At 36.4% G+C, this 19014-nt stretch overlaps 1 protein-coding gene across 1 annotated transcript in view; it reads right to left on the reverse strand.

Annotated features, from left to right (window-relative positions):
• Positions 1-2513: 2513 nt before the first annotated feature.
• The window catches only part of Ptger3 (prostaglandin E receptor 3), a 34945-nt gene continuing 18444 nt past the window's right edge, over positions 2514-19014 (reverse strand). The window contains exon 2 of the mRNA XM_026409126.2: positions 2514-3282. Coding sequence (XP_026264911.2) covers positions 3013-3282 — 270 coding nt within the window. The 3' untranslated portion in view covers positions 2514-3012. The remainder of the gene's footprint in view (positions 3283-19014) is intronic.

Raw genomic sequence — 19014 nt, forward strand, 5'->3', positions numbered from 1 at the left:
TTACTATTTGAAAAATCATACACACTGTGGACATTGCATATATTTTTACATTCCATTCACTTGCTTCCTTCCTTTTGGTTTTCTGTGTCTCCAATTGTTTTTTAATCAACACTTTTAAGTTTAGGAATTGTCATAATTTATGCATTTTTTTTCCTGTTCAGATATTTTAGCAGATTGGGTACCCCCACCCCCCAAAAACCCAAAAGACCCTTGCCACAATTAAGCTTTTCCTCCTGTCAGATCAGCAGGATGTCTGTAGAGGTTACTGTGGTCGTGGTCGGTAGTTTCCTCTTTCTTGTAAATGCCAGGTTTACACACAAAAGGTGTGACAGAGTTAGTCTGCAAGCTTGTCCTACAAAAAGATATTATCTCTGTTTTCTTGGTAAAATCTTGTGAAACCTGTGCCCCCTCCCACCATGGGTATAAAGTTCAAAGAAATTTTCTGAAATCTTTGTTCAAAGGAAAAATTCTAGAGCCACAAATCTGAATCCTGCAGTCAAGAAACCTGCTTCCTAAAAATTCTTCAGGTGTCCAGCCTCTTCTGTCCTACTTCAATATATGCACAGATAAACAAAGTATCTGAGAATAAACTTAAAGGCTAATCAACTTGCGCTTAGAAACAGATATGACTCTCTGCAGTAACCATAGATGTCCACTTTCTAACGACCCTAGAACCTTTGTACAACATTCTGAAATCTAATCTCAATTATCCTCAAAGACTGAAATCATTTGGGATTCTTATTTCTGTTTAGGTTTCCCTGGACTAACAAATGGCTGTCTACATAACAAAAGTCACATGCTATTCATACAATTTATTCCTTTTCAAGCTTGTTTATAAATGGCCATTTATCCATTTCCACCATGTATTTCCTGGGCAGACATTTATTTAGTGTTGAAAATAAGTTTCAGGCTCTTTTTTCTTTCTGTGTTTTATGGTTTAATGAAAAATGATATTTTTTGACAGTAATCTCCATTATCATTTGGAAATATGACTCCTAAATTATTAATACAAATAAAGCACTTTGTTGTAAAACAACAGGGTACTACACTTTGGAAGATAAATTTGTATCCCTGTAATTAAATTAGCAGGAATCTTCCAATTTATCAGCTTTCTGGACTGCAATGGTATGAAATATGTCAACATTATGGCATGTGCCTCACCAAGGAGCATGCAGCTTGGGGAGACTTTCATTCATTCACTGAACAAGCATTTATTTGACAATTTTGATTTTCCAGATGCTATAATCAAAACAGGCTCATGCCACTCAAATCCACTATCTGATTATCACTGAGGGTCAGAGGACCACCCACCAGGAAAAGTTTTTTTTATTGTACAGTCCATTAAGTTCCTTGGATTTTTTTTCCCACCAGAGAAAAAAGTAGATAGTTTTGTCCTATACCCTGTGTAGTAACCTATGGGATAATGTAATTCTGTGATATATAGAAATTTTTATAATGGGGTATAGAATAGGTTTTCCCCATCTTTTTTAAGAAAATCTAGATTACTGAAACCATCCTGAATTATGTGAGTACTTTCAGCAGATTTTTGTCTTTTGACTCAATTTGACATGGTGACTTAAAGTGATTGTTCCTCATTGACCCAAGCTGGTGTATATACATACCTAAATCAAATAGATATATCATACATGTTAAAATTAATTATTTCCCAAATGCCTACTAAACACAAAGAAAAATGCTATTTCTATAAGAAGTATAAATAAATCTCAAACATTGAAGAACTAGAAAGCAATGAACTATAAATTAAAATCTTCACAAGAAAATGTTAATGAGTTTATAAAATGAAAATATCAAAGAATGTGAAAAGTATCTTGTGAAGTCTTAAATTACAGGATTGTTGCTATCGGGGAAATTTTTTTTTAAAGTGCAATTCCCCAAACTTAATGTAGTGATTTATTTATGCCACAAAGATGTTAATCCTAGCTTTCATAGTTTGTATGTGAGAGGACTGTAGAAAAAAGTAACAAATATTAATGCATATTTAAATAGAACTACTTTGAAGACAGGGGACAGAGAGTTAGTTGTGAGAGGTCAATATCAATTTTCTCATTTAAATGAGCCAAACTACGGAAAGTCTTTATTGAGCTTTCTAAATATTGGCTTGTTTTATAATCCAACTTGGTATTTAAAGATCCAAAAGACTTGAGAATTCTTCTGGTGGAAAAGTCAAGGGAAATGTACTAATATGTAGTGTTCAAATCAGTCCTTAAATAGCATTTTGAAAAATCACTTCACTGACTTTCCTAGATCACTTTCATGAATCATCTCCAGAGTTGTAGTAATGTAAAATATTTTCAAAAGAAAGAACATTTAGCAATTCGGGGTAGCTGCAAACTCTACGATACTTGAAATAAGAAGGTTTGGCTCTTATTCAGATAAGAAGTAAAACTATATATCAACCTACCAACACTTAAACTTTGTAAGGTTAGGACCTAATTTAATATATTGAACAATATTTAAATAACATCAATATTAATGAATATTAGATACATCATACATTTTTTTCAACTTAATTAAACTTTTTAACATAAGCAGGAAAAAGTGACAGAGGAAAAGTGACAGAGACAATGAAAGAGAACACAGAAGACCAAATGTACTTGAAAAAAGAACAAGCTGCTACCCCTTGTTTTCAGTGATATATGGGTTTCTGTCCTCCATGTGCTCAGTATACTGGGATATTAACCATTCTTAGCCCCTCCAATAGACCAAGATCATTTATAATAAGTGTTTTCATCACATAAATAATCACATATTCAGCTACAAATGGCAGAAATCCAAAAAACACACTAGACTGTTATTAATATATTTTCCTTTGTTTATGCTTCAGTGCTTTTGGCACATAGGATTTATCTATGCTTCTCAGACCATTTAGCTTTATATAAAAATTCCACTTCAATGCATAAACAGTGGCATGCCAGAGATGCCTAATTCACAAAGTTTAGGGCTATTTCTTGTCAAAAGCTGTGAACATGCAAGTTGGTTAAGTGTTCTCTTTCATGCTCCTGTCTGTATTATTTCATTAGATAATGAGATGGGCTGCCCTTTCTGTCCATCACTAGAGCAGCTGGAGACAGCATTTGCTACCTGGCAAAACTTTCGAAGAAGGATCTTTCTTAGCAGCAGATAAACCCAGGGATCCAAGATCTGGTTCAGTGAAGCCAGGCGAACAGCTATTAAGAAGAAGTTGCATTCTTTCTGCTTTTCTGTCTGCGTTTTGCAGTGCTCAACAGATGTCTCACTGAAGATCATATTCAACATCGTTATCTAAGAAAAAAGGACAGATAATTGTTCCAAAGATTAGTAAGATCATATCCATCTCCTCTACACAGTACGCAGCACATATTGGGCTTTCTATTTTTTCTAGGCACATAATATTTATTATCTGTTCCTTTACAGAAAAAGCTTATGAAACTCTACAGGAAACAATACCCAACATTTCACAACTAGAACACCTAGAAATCTCTCTTACTTATTTACATATCTAGAACAATTTTCCTGACAATAAATTTCTTTATTTTTTTTTTTTTTGGCTTGAGACATTCAGTTTTCGGCTTGTTGTTATTTGAAGTAAAACAATACATATTAAGCAAAATAAATGTGGATTAAAATATTTAAGTGCTAGAAATGAGTAAGAGATAATTTTGAGATAGAAAATTGTACAAAATCTTAGTTGGTTCATCCCTAGCACTGCCAAAAAACTACAACAACAACAACAACAAAATCATTCAAAATACTTTCTTGGTATGAAAATTAGCCCTAAGATGTTTGCTTTTACAAGTTGATGCCACTAGATAAGCAGTAAAACAATGTGGGATTCTTCTGCCCTTGAAACATCTGCATAACAATGAAATTATCTTCAGAGACAAGACTTTCCTAACAGACCAAGATATTTAGCATCTCTGATGCTTAAAAGTGGCTGGATATCACCCTCCAGGTCATCTTGATTTGGGATTGGGATGAGAGGGAGGCTTGTAAACTTTAACCTAACTATTAATCAGGTTTTCTTATGTAAACTACTAATACTCTCTCCAAGTTTGCACCTCCCTTGTAACTCAAAGTGCTATTGTTTTCACATATTGGGTTTTCAATAAGTTGGTTGGTAAATAGAAATGATTAAATCAGGGAACATTTCCAATCTCAGGACACAGCCCTGAGTTATATAAGAGGCTCCCAAGGATTTTCCCACATTTTTGGATATTTGACACAATGCAGCTTTTTAAAATGGAGAATACATTTTAATATCTTTAGATATGTTCTTATGCTCGGTCCTTAGAATTAAGAAGCTTGGAAATAACACACCTTGGAATTAATCAAATTCATCTGTCTTGCTGCAGGAAATACCTACTGGTTGTTTTTTTTTGTTTTTTGTTTTTTGGCTGACACCCAAATGGGAGCCAACACTCCAATAATAATCAAAATGCATTTTAACTTAAATGTCAGTAGTTTTAACTAAAAACAAATCACTGACAAAAAGCAGAAGAAAAGGGAAATTAATAACCATGTTATAAATATTATTACGTTAACATTTTCTGCATCTAATTTGCCAGGGACCATGTCAAATTCTTCATATATTAGCTGGGCATGGTGGCACACGTCTATAATCCCAGTGGCTTGGGAGGCTGAGACAGGAGAATCACAAGTTCAAAGCCAGCCTCAGCAATTGCAAGGCACTAAGCAACTCAGTGAGACCCTGTCTTTAAATAAAATACAAGAAATAGGGCTGGGGATGTGGTTCAGTTGTTGAGTACCCCTGAGTTCAATCCCCAGTTCCAAAAAAAGAAAAATTCTTCATATGCATTTAATTAATACTATAAGATAGGTGCTATTCCTACTTTCTTCTTATAGTTGCAGAAGCCAAGATTCAATGATGTGAAAGGCTGAGCCAAATTCAAAAATAAGTTCACTAGTACACATGACATGTGGTGTTTTATAATTTTGTTTTTGGTCTCTCTCCACATACTAGACTAAACTCACGGCAGGGATTTAGGACTAGTTTTTCCCCCACTAGTATATTCCTAGTGCCTAGACCAATATTCAGTGCACAGTAGGTGCTCAATAAATATCTGTGAATTAATAAATATTTATACTTGAAGGAATATATTATGTGACACATGTACGAATATAACATTACATGACAAATTTATTTATTTAAATATAAATTATATTTATAATAATACTTATGAATGAATATTTGTGATTTTCACAAGAGAAAAAAATGTATATAAGATGTTCAAACTCATTAATCATCAGAAAAACGCAAATTATGACAAAATGAGTCATTCTATACCCACTCTATTGACCTCAATGAAGAAAGGCTACCATATCAAATGTTAGTGAGGGTGTAGAGCAAGGAGCACCCTGACACACTAATAGTAGGCACGTAAACTGGAGCAGCCACTTGGAAAACAAGCTGGAGTCCTGTCAGCAATGCCACTCCTCCGCCTCTACTGTCCCACCTCTCTGCTCCAGAAGTTGCGTATAGGACTGTTCCTAACAGAGCTGCTCATGATAGTCACAGGGCAGGCACAATCCCAACATGCATCCATGTTCACAAGCATGGTAAGGAGCTGCCTTTTTAATAACTATTTCCTAAATTTACCTTTCTTCACCTACTCAGCTACGGAGCACTTACGGTATGGCTAGAGCACAGTGAGAACGTGGAACTAGTAACATTGATGATTTGGTAAATGATACAACTTTGCACATATTATGTTAAATAAAATTGCCGCAGTCTGGCTGGGCACAAATAACCGGGAGGTCACAAGCCACTTGTACATTCAAGCAGGAACAAACTCTATTCCCCAACCCAGGCGCACTCCATAGGAACTCCACGGGAACTCAATGGGGACTCCATGGAAACTCCTCAAGAACTCAAAAGTAGCGGGCAAGAGGCAGCAGGAGCCGCCCCTTCTGGCAAAATGCCAGGCACCATTTTGACCTGGCCGTGGCTCTCAATATAAAATATATATTATTGAAATTAGTGTAACTTGTTTACTTTTTTTAATGTCTCTGTTGCAAGCTTAAAATTAAATACATGGCTTGCATTTGTAGTACCTTCGTAGGAGACCCAATCTCTCTCCTACGGCTCACACTTCTGTAGTTGTTCTGCCCACATATCCCAAATGGATTCCAGCATTCCTGAGCATTAAAATACCCCCAACCATACACTCCCAACAATGGCACTTAATTCTTCCATCCCAGGCTCCACACTTTAGAATCATCATTGAATTTTTCTTTTGTCTCATCTTCTGCGATGCCTTTTGTGACATTCTTATCTTATTAGGACCCCTCCTCTCATTTGAATTAAAGCAGTGACAGACACCTAGGTGGTGCATGTGATGGAATGAGTGCTTGTTCCACCAGAATCCACATGTTGGAGTCTGATCCCCAGTGTGATGGTGTTAGCAGGTGGGGCTGTGAGGAGGTAACCAGGTTCAGATGAGGTCTTGAAGGTGGAGCCCCCATGATGGGATCAGGGTCCTTAGAAGAAGATGGAGAGAGATCAGAGCACACTCCCTCTGCCATGTGAGGACAGCCAGAAGATAGCTCTCTGCAAGCCATAAAAAGGGCTGAAATCAAATCAACCAGCCCCTGATGCTGAACTTTCCAGACTCAGTACTAGGAGGAATAAGTGTTGTTTAAGCCATCCAGTCTATGGTGTTCTTTTATAGCAGTCTAAGCAGAAAAGAGAGTGCATATAGATATCAACCCATCAGATTCAGCTTCTTAACCCTAGCTCTGACCAAATCTTCTCCAACTATAAAAATGTCAATATCCTCCCAATGTCCACAAAACAGAAATTTAACTCTGGTATTTAAAGATGTTTAAGTTACTAATTCAACCTATCTTTTCAGATAGCCAGATTACCACAATACCTGACAAAATTATCGTTCTAAAAACAAGAGGGGAACCAGTGGGCAACCATATATTTTGACACTGTGATTTCTCTTATGGGAGTTTTTCCAAGCAAAAATTATTTACACGATTAAAAAAATGTTCAGGTTTGGGTTGTGGCTCAGTGGTTGAGTGCTTGCCTAGCATGCATGAGGCACTGGGTTTGATGCTCAGCACCACATAAATGTAAAATGAAGATATTCTGTCCACCTAAAACTTAAGAATAAATATAAAAAATAAAAAATAAATGTTTAAAGAAGCATTGTCTATATTTGTAAGAAACTGTAAACACATGTATCTCTAACATAAATGTAAAGCTTAATAAAGGACAACTGATTCATGTAAGAGTTTATATAAGAATTTAGGTGAAAGAATAGTTTATACCATAGTATGATGTATGAAAATTTTTATTGTTATTACAATTATATTGTGTAAAATAGATTTTGGAAAGGAATGGAATTATTGAAGAATAATTTATTATTAAACAAATGTCAGTAGGTTAACTTAAAATTTCATGTACATGAAAACATTACATGTGATCTAAGGAAATCTTTTCCTTAAGGAAGGTGAATAATTATTCCTTCTGTTAATTAATATTCACTACTGTATATCATATTTACTTAAATCTATTTCCATTAATATCTTCTGATGTTGACTGAGTACTACTACTTACTGTAGTTGGAAAAGCAAGCAAAGTAATGTACCTTTTCCTCCAGAGATATTCATTTTTCAGTTTCTGGAACCTAGAATATAGTACTGCACGTGGTAGAAAAGACTCTGCAGGTATGAAGAAGGATTAGACCATGAGATGGGACATTATCCTGGTTTTCTGGGTCGGTCCCATGTAATCACATGGGTTGTTAAAATGGGAGAATATTTGCTAGCTGTGATCAGAAGGAGATATGACCACAGAATAGTTAGAGGGATGCAATGCTGCTAGCTTTGAAGATGAAGATGGGGAGCCGGGAGTGAAGGTGTGCAAGTGAACTCCTCTAGAAACTGGAAAAAGCAAGGAAAGTGTTCCGTTAAAGCCTCTGGAATGTAATGCAGCCATGTGAGCCCAACACCATGCCAGACTTCTGACCTATAGAACTATAAGAGAAATTACTGGGGATTCTAAGCTACCAAAACAGTAACAATTTTAACAGTAGCAGTAGAAAACTGATACACCCATGTGCTGAGCTCCAATAAATATCAAGGGGGAATGAGAGGGAATAATCTTGCAAATGATTTGTTCTCTCTCCCAAATAAAACATCCTAGCAAGTCTGTTTACATTCTTCATTTTCTTAGGAAACTTTATTTAAAAATATATAAAAAAAATTAAAAGCAAATTTCTCATCCAAAACCCATCTTCATTATCTTAATTTCTCAATTTGCAAGATGCAAAAATCAATGCTTCTTATTCCAGTGTCATTTAGTGAGATTTCACTGTATTTAACTAAAAAGTAGAAAGTTACTATTTTTCAACTCAGTTGTCTTTATTGCAAAAAGCATTTATTCATTAATCTTTTTTTCTTTGTTTCATAACAATTTCAAAAGTTTTGCCTAGCTTTTGCCTTACTTCATCCAATAGTCAAATATATTTGACCACTTACCATCTTCCAGGAAGCATTCTAGGCCTCATCTAAAATTATATAAAAACTCACTTAAATTGTATTTTTAAATTTTTCTTCTATGAAATAAAGTATTAAATTTCTTTAACATTTTATGATCAGGAAAAAAAATTCACAAAATTACTTATTACAATGTGATTTCAGTCATCTTACACAGCCCTTCTTTAGTATTTTAAAATTAATTTTTTTATGAGCCTAATAATTTAAAATTATTTTTCGAAGGCTAACACAGGTTTCATATGCCTTACATTGTTTAGTACACTGTAATTTCCTGTAATTTATTATCGAAAATGCAATGATTATGAAATTAGGATACCAAGTTCTGTAAGCAAGAGCTGGCACATGAGTAGAGACACTCTAGCTTTTCCCAGAAATCATGAGACGTGCAATACGAAGATAATTGGAACTAGAAGCAGTGAGCCATGATACGGCCATTTCCAAATGGCAGCAGAGATGAAACAAGGGCTCCAAATTCTCATCTAATTTTGAACATAAATGCAAATTGTCATCTATCTGCTGACCTCCCTATACTTAGTGAGATAAACAGTGCTTACCATGTCTGTGTTATATGTGTTTGCAAATATTTTTTAGACTGTTCAGACTTTGAGAGAAAACCTTTGATATGAATATGTAGATTTCTGGTGGAATTAATACTTCTTATTAATGCAATTATCCTTCCACAGGGAGAAGATACAAAGAAAAAACTAAATATCAACCATCTCATCTCAGAGGCTCCTTCAGAACAGCCTCATCTAACAAGCGATCCCTTGGAGGAGCAGTGAGACCAGTCCTGTCTGAACAGAGGTGCGGATATTCTGCCAACATCCTCTCCAGTCTCCACGGGACTTCCCAAGTTCTCTAGCCTCTCCCCTTCCTGTTCTCAGTTGGAATGAGAGCTCTTTATATACTGGAGGTATCCAGAAACACAATTCTATCAGTGAGCTCCCAATTTTCCACCCCTACCTACTGTCAAGTGCAATAATGTTGCTCCATCCTAAAGGAAAAAAAAAAAGTGAGTTAGTTGTCCCTTCCCAGGACAAAATTCTCTTAAATGTGTGAAGCAATTAACTGGGGAGAGTTTTGTTTTTTTTTTTTTTAATTTTCCACATTTGGATTTTATTTGATTTGATTGAAGTGGGATTTATAATGACACATTTAAAAATCTTTGGTACTTCAGTAGAGCCTTGGGTTGTGGGCCATGCATTGTTAGTGAAGATGATAAATGAGTAAATCCATAACAACTAATTTGTGGGGGAGGAAATGAAATTGGTTACCTTCCCTCAGGCTCTATTATGGGATGTTTACACATTTCCAGTTTATTCCTCACGTAAGTCTTTAAGAGAAATTTCCTAACAGCCCATTTTTTATCTATGATGTTTTGTTTTCCATAATTCTCTGTTGTTAGGCCTTCAGAGAATAACCTGCTCTACTGGAAATTCCTCCCTATCGTTTGATAAATGTGTTGCATTATAATACACAGAAACCAGTCTGGGCCACTTAATTGCATCATTTGAAGGATTTTCCTGGGAAGAAACTTCACCATGGATTAATAAGCCATTGCAGTCTTTCCAGTTGCAACCCTGTTTCTCCAGTTGTCCTCTCTGCCTTCCAGACTCTGTCCTCTCAGAAGCTTTCCTTGCCTTATCTAATCTGAGCACTTTGCAAACAGACAACTCATAAACATTTTAAAAACTACTAGTGTTGTGTCATTTCATCTTTACTATATATAATTTTCTAAAGGTTTTTAAGACAACAATGGATTAGAAATCAGAACAGCTGAATTCTATTGCTGGCTCTGCCACCATTTATGACTTCAGGAAAGTCATTTACTCTCCAGGCTTATTAAATTCACTAGTGGGGGCAGACTGGATGGCCTCTGCATGGACTCATATGGTTAATTTTTTTTTTTCTGATGAATTCTGAAGCAAGGCTTGAGAATAAGTAAGAATTTAATTTGTAAAAAAATAAAGAAACAAAAGAAAACAGGTGTCCCTTTTTATGAAAGATAAAATTCCTCTTCAGGAAAACTCCAAATGTGACTTTTGGTTAGGAATAAATAGAGGATAGAGGAAAATTAGAAAGTTAGAAAGTCGATCATGTATGAGAACAAGGGATCAAATTCATGAAGCTTTGGGGGGAGATTCCTTAGAAGAGGGAGACTTAGGAGAACACACTAAGCAAGAGTCAAAGGTCTTTCATAAATCTGACTCTGTTCTGCTTCTGGTTCAGAGGCCATTTGCCTCACTTTTGATCTTAATTTTTTCCCTCCTCTCCAGCATGATTAATGCCTGCTTACTGCATATCTTCTCCATCTGGTAGTGCAGTTGCAAAAATTAAAGTAAGATAAGAATAATGAGCACCTTCAATGAACATAGCATACCTCTTCCCACCCCCCGGGCACTATTGCACTATTGCACTATTGCATATGCTTCTACAAGAAAGTGCTTTGACAAAGAAGAACACTGGATGCTCAGGGGAGTATAGAAAAAAATGGATGTGTTATTTGTATGTATGCTCTCCTAACATTTCAACCTGATATGAAGTTTTGCCAAAAAAAAAAAAAGAGAAGAAGAAAGGAAAGAAAACACATCTTAAATTCACACTTTAAAAATGTTTGTAATGCAGAATATTTATTCCATCAACACACAGAGGAGCTCAAAATTGTAAAGAACCCAGCAGCTGGATGCAGCATTATTTGTAACATAATATGCCTCTCCATTAGTATGAACCATAAATTCTGGGTGATTTGGCTCAGTATAGCTTACATATATGTTATATCCAGATAAATGTTTATCTTCTTATTAGAACAATCAAAAAATGTCAGTAAACAAATATTAAAATTCTTGTCAAAAAGGGGAAGGCAAAATCTACACCATAAAAATATTCATTCTTTGGAGTATAGATGATAGATTAGCTTTGTGATGCATGAGTAGGAAAATCTATCTCTATTATGTTTCTAATCCTTATACGGTAGGTGTCAAAAGAAAGTCTAGTATTTTATATATATTTTACTATCAAGGTTTAACAATAATTAATCTTTAAAAATGTTAATATTGAAGATAAAATTTTTTCTCCCCCAAAACAGTTTCATTTAAACCCAAAATATTCAATCCTGTTATCCTCCCAGAGAACTACAGTATTAGTGACAATAAAAGCAGTTGAATGCTTAAAGGAAGAATCAGAGATGTTAATTAGTTTTGTATTGAGGGATATTCACCTCAGCATAAAAATAAAATGAGAAAAAAAAGCCTAAATGATAAATAATGGGACATATTAGAATTGTAGAAATCCACTGTATACATTTTGTATACGCATTCAATGCTGCCACGTAAAAATCGTATTTTGAAGACTAGTAGCCAGGATATATCCTGTTCAGGATTGAAAAGGAGAAACAAGGGTCTGAGTGGTGGCTCAGTGGTAGAGCACTTGCCTAGCATGTGTGAGGCATTGGGTTCAATTCTCAGCACCGCATATAAATAAATAAAATAAAGGTCCATTGACAACTAAAAAAAATAAAAATAAATAAATAAAAAATAAAAGGAGAAACAAATGTTTCACACCTTTTTTGTCCATTCACATTTCTACACACTATCCCTACTCCACCAGACCTAAACATAAAAACAGATGATTCACCCCAGGTCTTTGGGTCTTCAATTTGAAGGCTCTGATCTTAGGTAAAACGATGATCAAACATATTTTTCTCTGGTTAAAATGTCTTTTAGTATAGGGGTGTCAGTCATGGCCCTCTAGCATGGGACATGGATCACCCCTTTTTGGTCCTCCAGTATAATACTAGCCCAAACCCTTAACGCCAAGGCTCCTGTCCTAATTCTCACCATCCCTCACCTGCACATCCAGACTTCATTCAGTTCTTCAAAAGTGCCAGTTCTTTCTTGAAACTTTAGAACTATTGATCCTGGGATCTTAAAACTCTCATTCCCCCTTCTTCTCTTGACTAATTCTGACTTATGTTTTGTGTGAACTTGAATAAGCAGGTGTGTAGTAGGTTCCTTACCAAAAGCAAATCTTAATTCTTTAATTATTCCTTTGAAGGTTTTTTTTTTAAATATTGTTTGCTTTAATTGTCACTCTCATTGTATGAAGATTTCTATCATAGTAGGGACCCATTTATTTCATTTTGGTATATCATGGCAAGGACCTAACCTAGAACATAATACATTGTAGACTAATCAATATTTTTTCATGAGCAAATGAATGGATGATAGTAAGGGTACAGTATATCCTACATATTTGGGAACAACAGATTCCAGAATTTCACAGAACAAATCCCCCAACATTCATCCCTAATCAAGACTCCAGGCCTGCCTGCCTGCCTATTTGCCTTCCTTCCTTCCTTCTTCCCTCCCTCCCTTCATCCCTGCTTCCTTTCTCCCCTCTTTCCCTTCAGGATGACAACTTCGATCTAGGTACTGATGGACTCAGGCACATCTTCTTGTCAATCATAATTTTAAGTGAAATGTTCGGGTGTTCAGATAATAGCTATAGTAGTAACCCTGAAGCTGATAAATTGTGCTAAAGAATCCAAAGGAGAAGCTTGTTGGGAGTCTACCGGGCTCCAGAGACTAACTTCCCCATCCCCCAAGAAGAGCTGTCCAATGGTGAGCCCTGCTGGCTCACCTGATCCTACCCACCAATCAGACTAGCCCTGCTGGCTCACCTGATCCTACCCACCAATCAGACTAGCCCTGCTGGCTCACCTGATCCTACCCACCAATCAGACTAGCCCTGCTGGCTCACCTGATCCTTACCCTCCAATCAAAAAGCACCCCATGCCAACTGTCAAACCACCCCTGGCTCTATAAATATGCAGAGCTGTTCCTCAATAAACGGCATTTGCTCTGATGACGAGCCTTGTTCGTTCTTTCAAAGCTGCTGTTTAAAATAAAACATATTGAATCTATAAGAAAGGAAGAGGGGCTGGGGTTGTAGCTCATCGGCAGAGCACTCACCTAGCACGTGTGAGGCGCTGGGTTTGATCTTCAGCACCACATAAGAATGAAATAAAGATAATGTGTCCAACTACAACTAAGAAATAATAAATATTAAAAAAATTTTTAAAAAAGAAAGGAAGATTCCTATTGCCTATTTATAATAACTTTTTTTAAAAAAATATAGCCCAAGAAGGAAAACATATGATGTGTATCAGCATAGTCTTTAATAAGGATACTTAGTCTCAAATTTTGAATACATAGTGACAAAGTCCTTTTATTGCTGTAACAGTGTCACACATGATTTTAGTACCCCTTGCTTACAGAATTCTTGTCCATAAATGAGTTCATATCTTATAATAAATATTTAAAGTACTCATCAGAGTCTAAGGGATAACATATTGTTTGAGTCTCTTTTCTGCAGCTATAACAAAATACCACAGACTGGGTAATCTATAAACAATAGAAGTTTATTGGCTCTTGGTTTTAGAGGCTGGCAAGTTCAAGAACCTTGTACTAGCATTTCTGGGAGCCTTCACGCTGTGTCAAAACATGGCAGAAAGGCAAGTGAGCACATGTAGACAGAGAGGAAACTGGGCCAAACTCACCTATTTTATCAGGAATCTCCCCATAATAACTAATGCCAACTTAACAGCACTACTCGTTCATGAGGGAAGAGCCCTCATGACCTAATCACCTTTTAAAGTTCTTTCCTCTTAATACTGCTTCAAAGGCAAACTAGATTTCAATATGTCTTTTGGAGGGGTCATTCAAACCACAGTACACATCAATCACAGTTCAATTTACTTTCAAAATTTCTGCCATTGTTAGGCTTCTAAGTATTACTGGCATCTGGAACTCCTAAACATTGTATTAATTTATTCTCTTGTTTTCAATGCAATATCTTCATGAAATTCCCCAGCTTTCTTTATAGTCAACTCTCTCTGTTGATTGTAAATAGGGGCTGAGTAATCATGCAATGCCAGATCCACAACTAACTAGAGCAGAAAAAAAGTATAAAAGTGTCACAAAATATAACAGCACTTTTTCTTTTTCTTTCTTTCCTTTTTCTGTGTGTGTGTGTGTCGGGGGGGGGGTACCTGGGATTGAACTCAGGGGTGCTGTACACTGAGCTACATCCCCAGCTTTTCTTACTTATAAATTTTGAGGCTGGCCTTAAATTCGTCATCCTTTGGCCTCCCAAGTATTTGAGATAACAGGCATGCACCACTGCAACTTTTTCTTTGATGTTAGAAATATTCTGTGATTTCTCTCTCCTTTTGAGGACACAAGGTAGCAGTGCTAAAGACATTGATTCTGCAGCCCCCTCACTTCACAGGTCCAAGCCATAATGAAAACTGTCAAATAACAATCCCTGTCTTGTAGCAAGAACTATGCAAGTTATCACCTAATGTTTTATTTAGTGTTTTTGGTTGTTGTTTGGTTTTTGGTGCCAGGGGTGCTTAAGCACTGAGCCAGATCCTTAGCCCCCACTTTTTAATTGTGTTCAGGCAGGGTCTTGCTGAGTTGCTTAAAGCCCCGTTAAGTTGCTGAGGCTGGCTTTGAACTCACAATTCTCCTGCTTCACCCTCCCAAACTATAGGGATTACAGGTATATGCCACAGTGCCAAGCTATTTCACTTATTCAGATATTGAGTATAATGAAAGTCATGCCATTATCATAGGGAAAATGCTTTGGGTGAATACATTTTAATACACATATTCCATGTACAAATTTCCAAGAATGTATTTCTGCAGAATCTCTTCACTGTCACCTCCTAGGTCTTTGAATTCAAATTAGGAAGAGGGTAGCTATGACGTAACAGTATGATAACTTGCTATGTCCACTACAGTGTCTCCTTTTCACCCTGTCACCCAGAAAGGTGTATATAGCAGCACTGTAATACATCTTCAAAATCCTTTTATTGACCTCAGAGTTGGTAGGTGACAACCATCCAGCGTTACGTGATTATTACATTCATTTTTCAAACTACTTTTGTGGAAATATCCTACTTTTTCAGGAAGTCAGATTTTAAACTATCACTTAAATTATGGTCAGCACTTCAATTTTATATCAGGTTTGAGGAGAGTTTGAAGAAGATTAAATTCTCATTATAGTTAATGCAGGAAAATGAAAATTTTTAAACTGTTCATCTTCTGTGTTTACCCCCTTAGGCTGCTTTTGTTTCATCCATTGATTTGTTTGGATTGATACCATTTGGTCCAGCAACAAAGTAAATAATATCAAGAAGAAGGAACAAACATGAGGAATAAAGTTATTTTTCCTGTGATACAAAGTCCTAATTCCTCTGAGAATCAGAGCTTCTGTATAAGCTAAGAAAATCATGTCACCTGATTCCATTAGTTCTCTTCCTCTTTAAAGTATGAGCTCCATGAAAGCAATTTTTACTGCACCATTTAGCTTTCTAGGGAAGGTTTTTTTGGTGGGAGAGGGAGTCCTGGGAATTCAACCCACTGGGAATTTACCACTGAGCTATATCCCTATCCCTTTTTATTTTGAGATAGGGTCTCACTAAGTTGCTTAAGGCCCTGCTAAGTTGCTGAGGCTGGCCACATTTGTGATTCCCCTTGTCTGTCTCCCAAGCCATTGGGATCACCGCACCCCACCTAGGGAAGATCTTAAACAGGTAATCATAAAATTATTCATGCCATTATCATAGGGAAAATGCTTTGGGTGAATTCATTTTAATACACAATTCCATGTAGAAATTTCCAAGAATGGTTTTGAGGGATTGGTGGATGGATGGGACCAGGAAATATCTAGCACCTCACCCCATTTGACCAGAATAGCTCTGTATTAATCTGTTTTTCTTAAGCTATTTATTAAAATCAATCACTCATCTAAGAACAAAAGTGGAAAATCAGTGGTTTAATGTAGTGATAATAGAAATATATTTGAGAAATATATTTGAGACACAAGTATGAGCCACATGTATTCTAGTGGCAACATTTTTCAAAAGGTAAAAAGAAACATGTATAATTGACCTTAATAATGTACTTTAATTTATCTAGTATTTCTGAAATATTAATTGCAACATGTAATCAATATAAAAAGTACCAGTCAGATTTTCCATTCCACATATTCGTATTTTGTCTTCAAATTCTGGTGTGTATTTTACACTGACTGCAGATCTCATTTTGGAACAATCCCTCTTCAGTTGTCTATCACCCACATATGGCTACTATAACAGACAGTGCACGTTTAATGCTTTTTATTTGGGGGGACTTCCCACATATATTATCTTAATTAAACAACATAGATATCATCACTGTGGTATCCTGTGGTCTCCCTATTGGTTGCCTACCCAACATCCCATTCCCTTATCTCCTCTTCTCATCAGCACATCTATTTTCATCAGAGCCTGTGTGTTTCTGTAATGGGCCTGGGTCAGGGATAATAATGTGTTCCCATATTAAACAATGAGATCCAAAGGGGACATCTGGGGAAAAGTTTCCTCTTTTTATGGAAGACAGGCATAGAAAACCACAGCTTTTCTCTCCTGCTAGAGGTTAAGTAGGAAGCCTGTACTAGCAACTCTCCAGCCACCTTAGGGAACAGCCACAGGATGGAGGCCAGCACCTAACTGCTAAAGAGAGATGGAGCCAACCTTGCTCCTTCATGTCAATGCTCAAGTTTTGAACTAACTGTGAAGACTGGCTGTGGATGTTATGCTTTTATTCTCAAACTACTGTATTATACCATCTCTAACTCTGGGACAACATGAGTGTCTTTTAAACTCTCCAGCATCTTTTGAAGCATTGTTTTCCCCTTTGTTATTTTTTACCCTGTTTCCCTATTGTTGCTAAAATCCCTCCTTGTTTAATTGTTCCATTCCTGGGGCGACTCTCCAAACCTCCTTTTCATTTTTGTTTTCTTTGGACACCAGGCCTCAAAACAGCTGTTTTCTATTGCTCCCATTCATTGCTTCTAATGAACGTTACTCTTCTATTACAAAAACAATGTTGTTTCTCCCATCTTTGTCCGTCCTAAAAGTATTTTTGATCTTCCTAAGATTTTTATCACTAATAACAAAGTGGGAATAATAAAGTTGATGAATAAAGAAAAAAGTAAAACAGTCTTTAAAATGTTCACAAATTTTGCTGTATTCATAGGATCCATTATTTACTCCATCTATACAACTTGGATTAGGGGTTTGAGGGTGAAAAAAAGTTGAGGCTTGGTTTGTAATACCATCTATTAGCTGTGGGTCTTAAAATATGTAGTTTACTCACCAAATATAAAAATAAAATAAAATAAAAAAGGACTAATACCGCCTGTGTTGCCAAGACTGATGTGAAGGTTAATAACATAATGAATATAAAATGTTGAAGTTAGGATTTATACAATTTCTGGTTCCAAATCTGGTCTCCTCTTTACTATATTCCAACTTCTTTTCTTTCTTCATCCTACAATCATTTATCGACTGGCTGCTCTGGGCCACACAGATTTGCTGACAAACAGGGAAAGATTTCTGTCTTAAGCATTTTATAATTTACAATGAATAGAATAAATAGAAGGATATAAATAAGAGGTAGGCTATAGCAGAGCAGTTAACTGCTCAGGCAATTGGATCAAATGAATCTGGATTTGAAGGCTGACTGCTTTGTGTTGGTGTTGTTGACCCTGGGAAAGTTACTTAACATGACAAAACCAATGATATCATAGTGTCTCCTCAAGTCTCATTGACAAAACAAGTGGGATTGTGTCTGTGAACTGCATCTGCCTGTGCCTTATAAAGTAAGCTTTTGCTAACCATGGGCAATCATCAAGGTCATGAATGTAAACATAACTGTGTACATCTAAGTGAAAAAGGTATGTGCAGGTACTGTAGAGTAAAGAAGAGGGCCATTGAAATCAGTCTCCAAAGCCAGGCATACATGGGCATATCTGCAATCCCAGAGACTCAGGAAGCTGAGTCAGGAGGATCACAAGTGTGAGGCCAACCTCAACAATCACAAGATCCTGTCTCAAAATAAAAATTAAAAGAAAAAAAAAAGGTTAGAATTGTGCTCAGTGGCATAGCACCCCTAGGTTCCATCCCCAGTACTCCACGCCCCCCTCAAAAAAACAAACAAACAAACAAAAAAAAACCGTAAGGCACTACCTCACTGTCTCCTCCCATAACAGTGGACACTTTGGAGAACTTGAAAGGTAATGAGTTTATACTTCAAAGTGTGAAATTGTGTGAACCATTCTAGGAACTGAAAATTGAGTTTTATGACTGAAGGCAAGAGTACTAGGAGAGGAAAGGGAAATGAAGCTAGACTGGTGGAGTATAGCCAAATCCAAAATTTTGAGGATTAAACTAGGGAATCCAAAGCATTTTAATGTGGGGGAAGCATGCGCTAGATGATAACATGCCTAGAGTGCATGTTAGAGACACTGGTCACACTGAGGTCCTCTCAGGCTCTGTCTTTTCCATAACTATAAGAAAAAGATAAAAGCAGGTCTGCAAGAACCCCAATTGCACCGTATCATGCTGGAAGTTTAAGGGCTGTCAAAACAAATTTTCTAATT

This window comes from Urocitellus parryii, chromosome 11, assembly GCF_045843805.1.
Source record: "Urocitellus parryii isolate mUroPar1 chromosome 11, mUroPar1.hap1, whole genome shotgun sequence".
Classification (NCBI taxonomy): domain Eukaryota; kingdom Metazoa; phylum Chordata; class Mammalia; order Rodentia; family Sciuridae; genus Urocitellus; species Urocitellus parryii.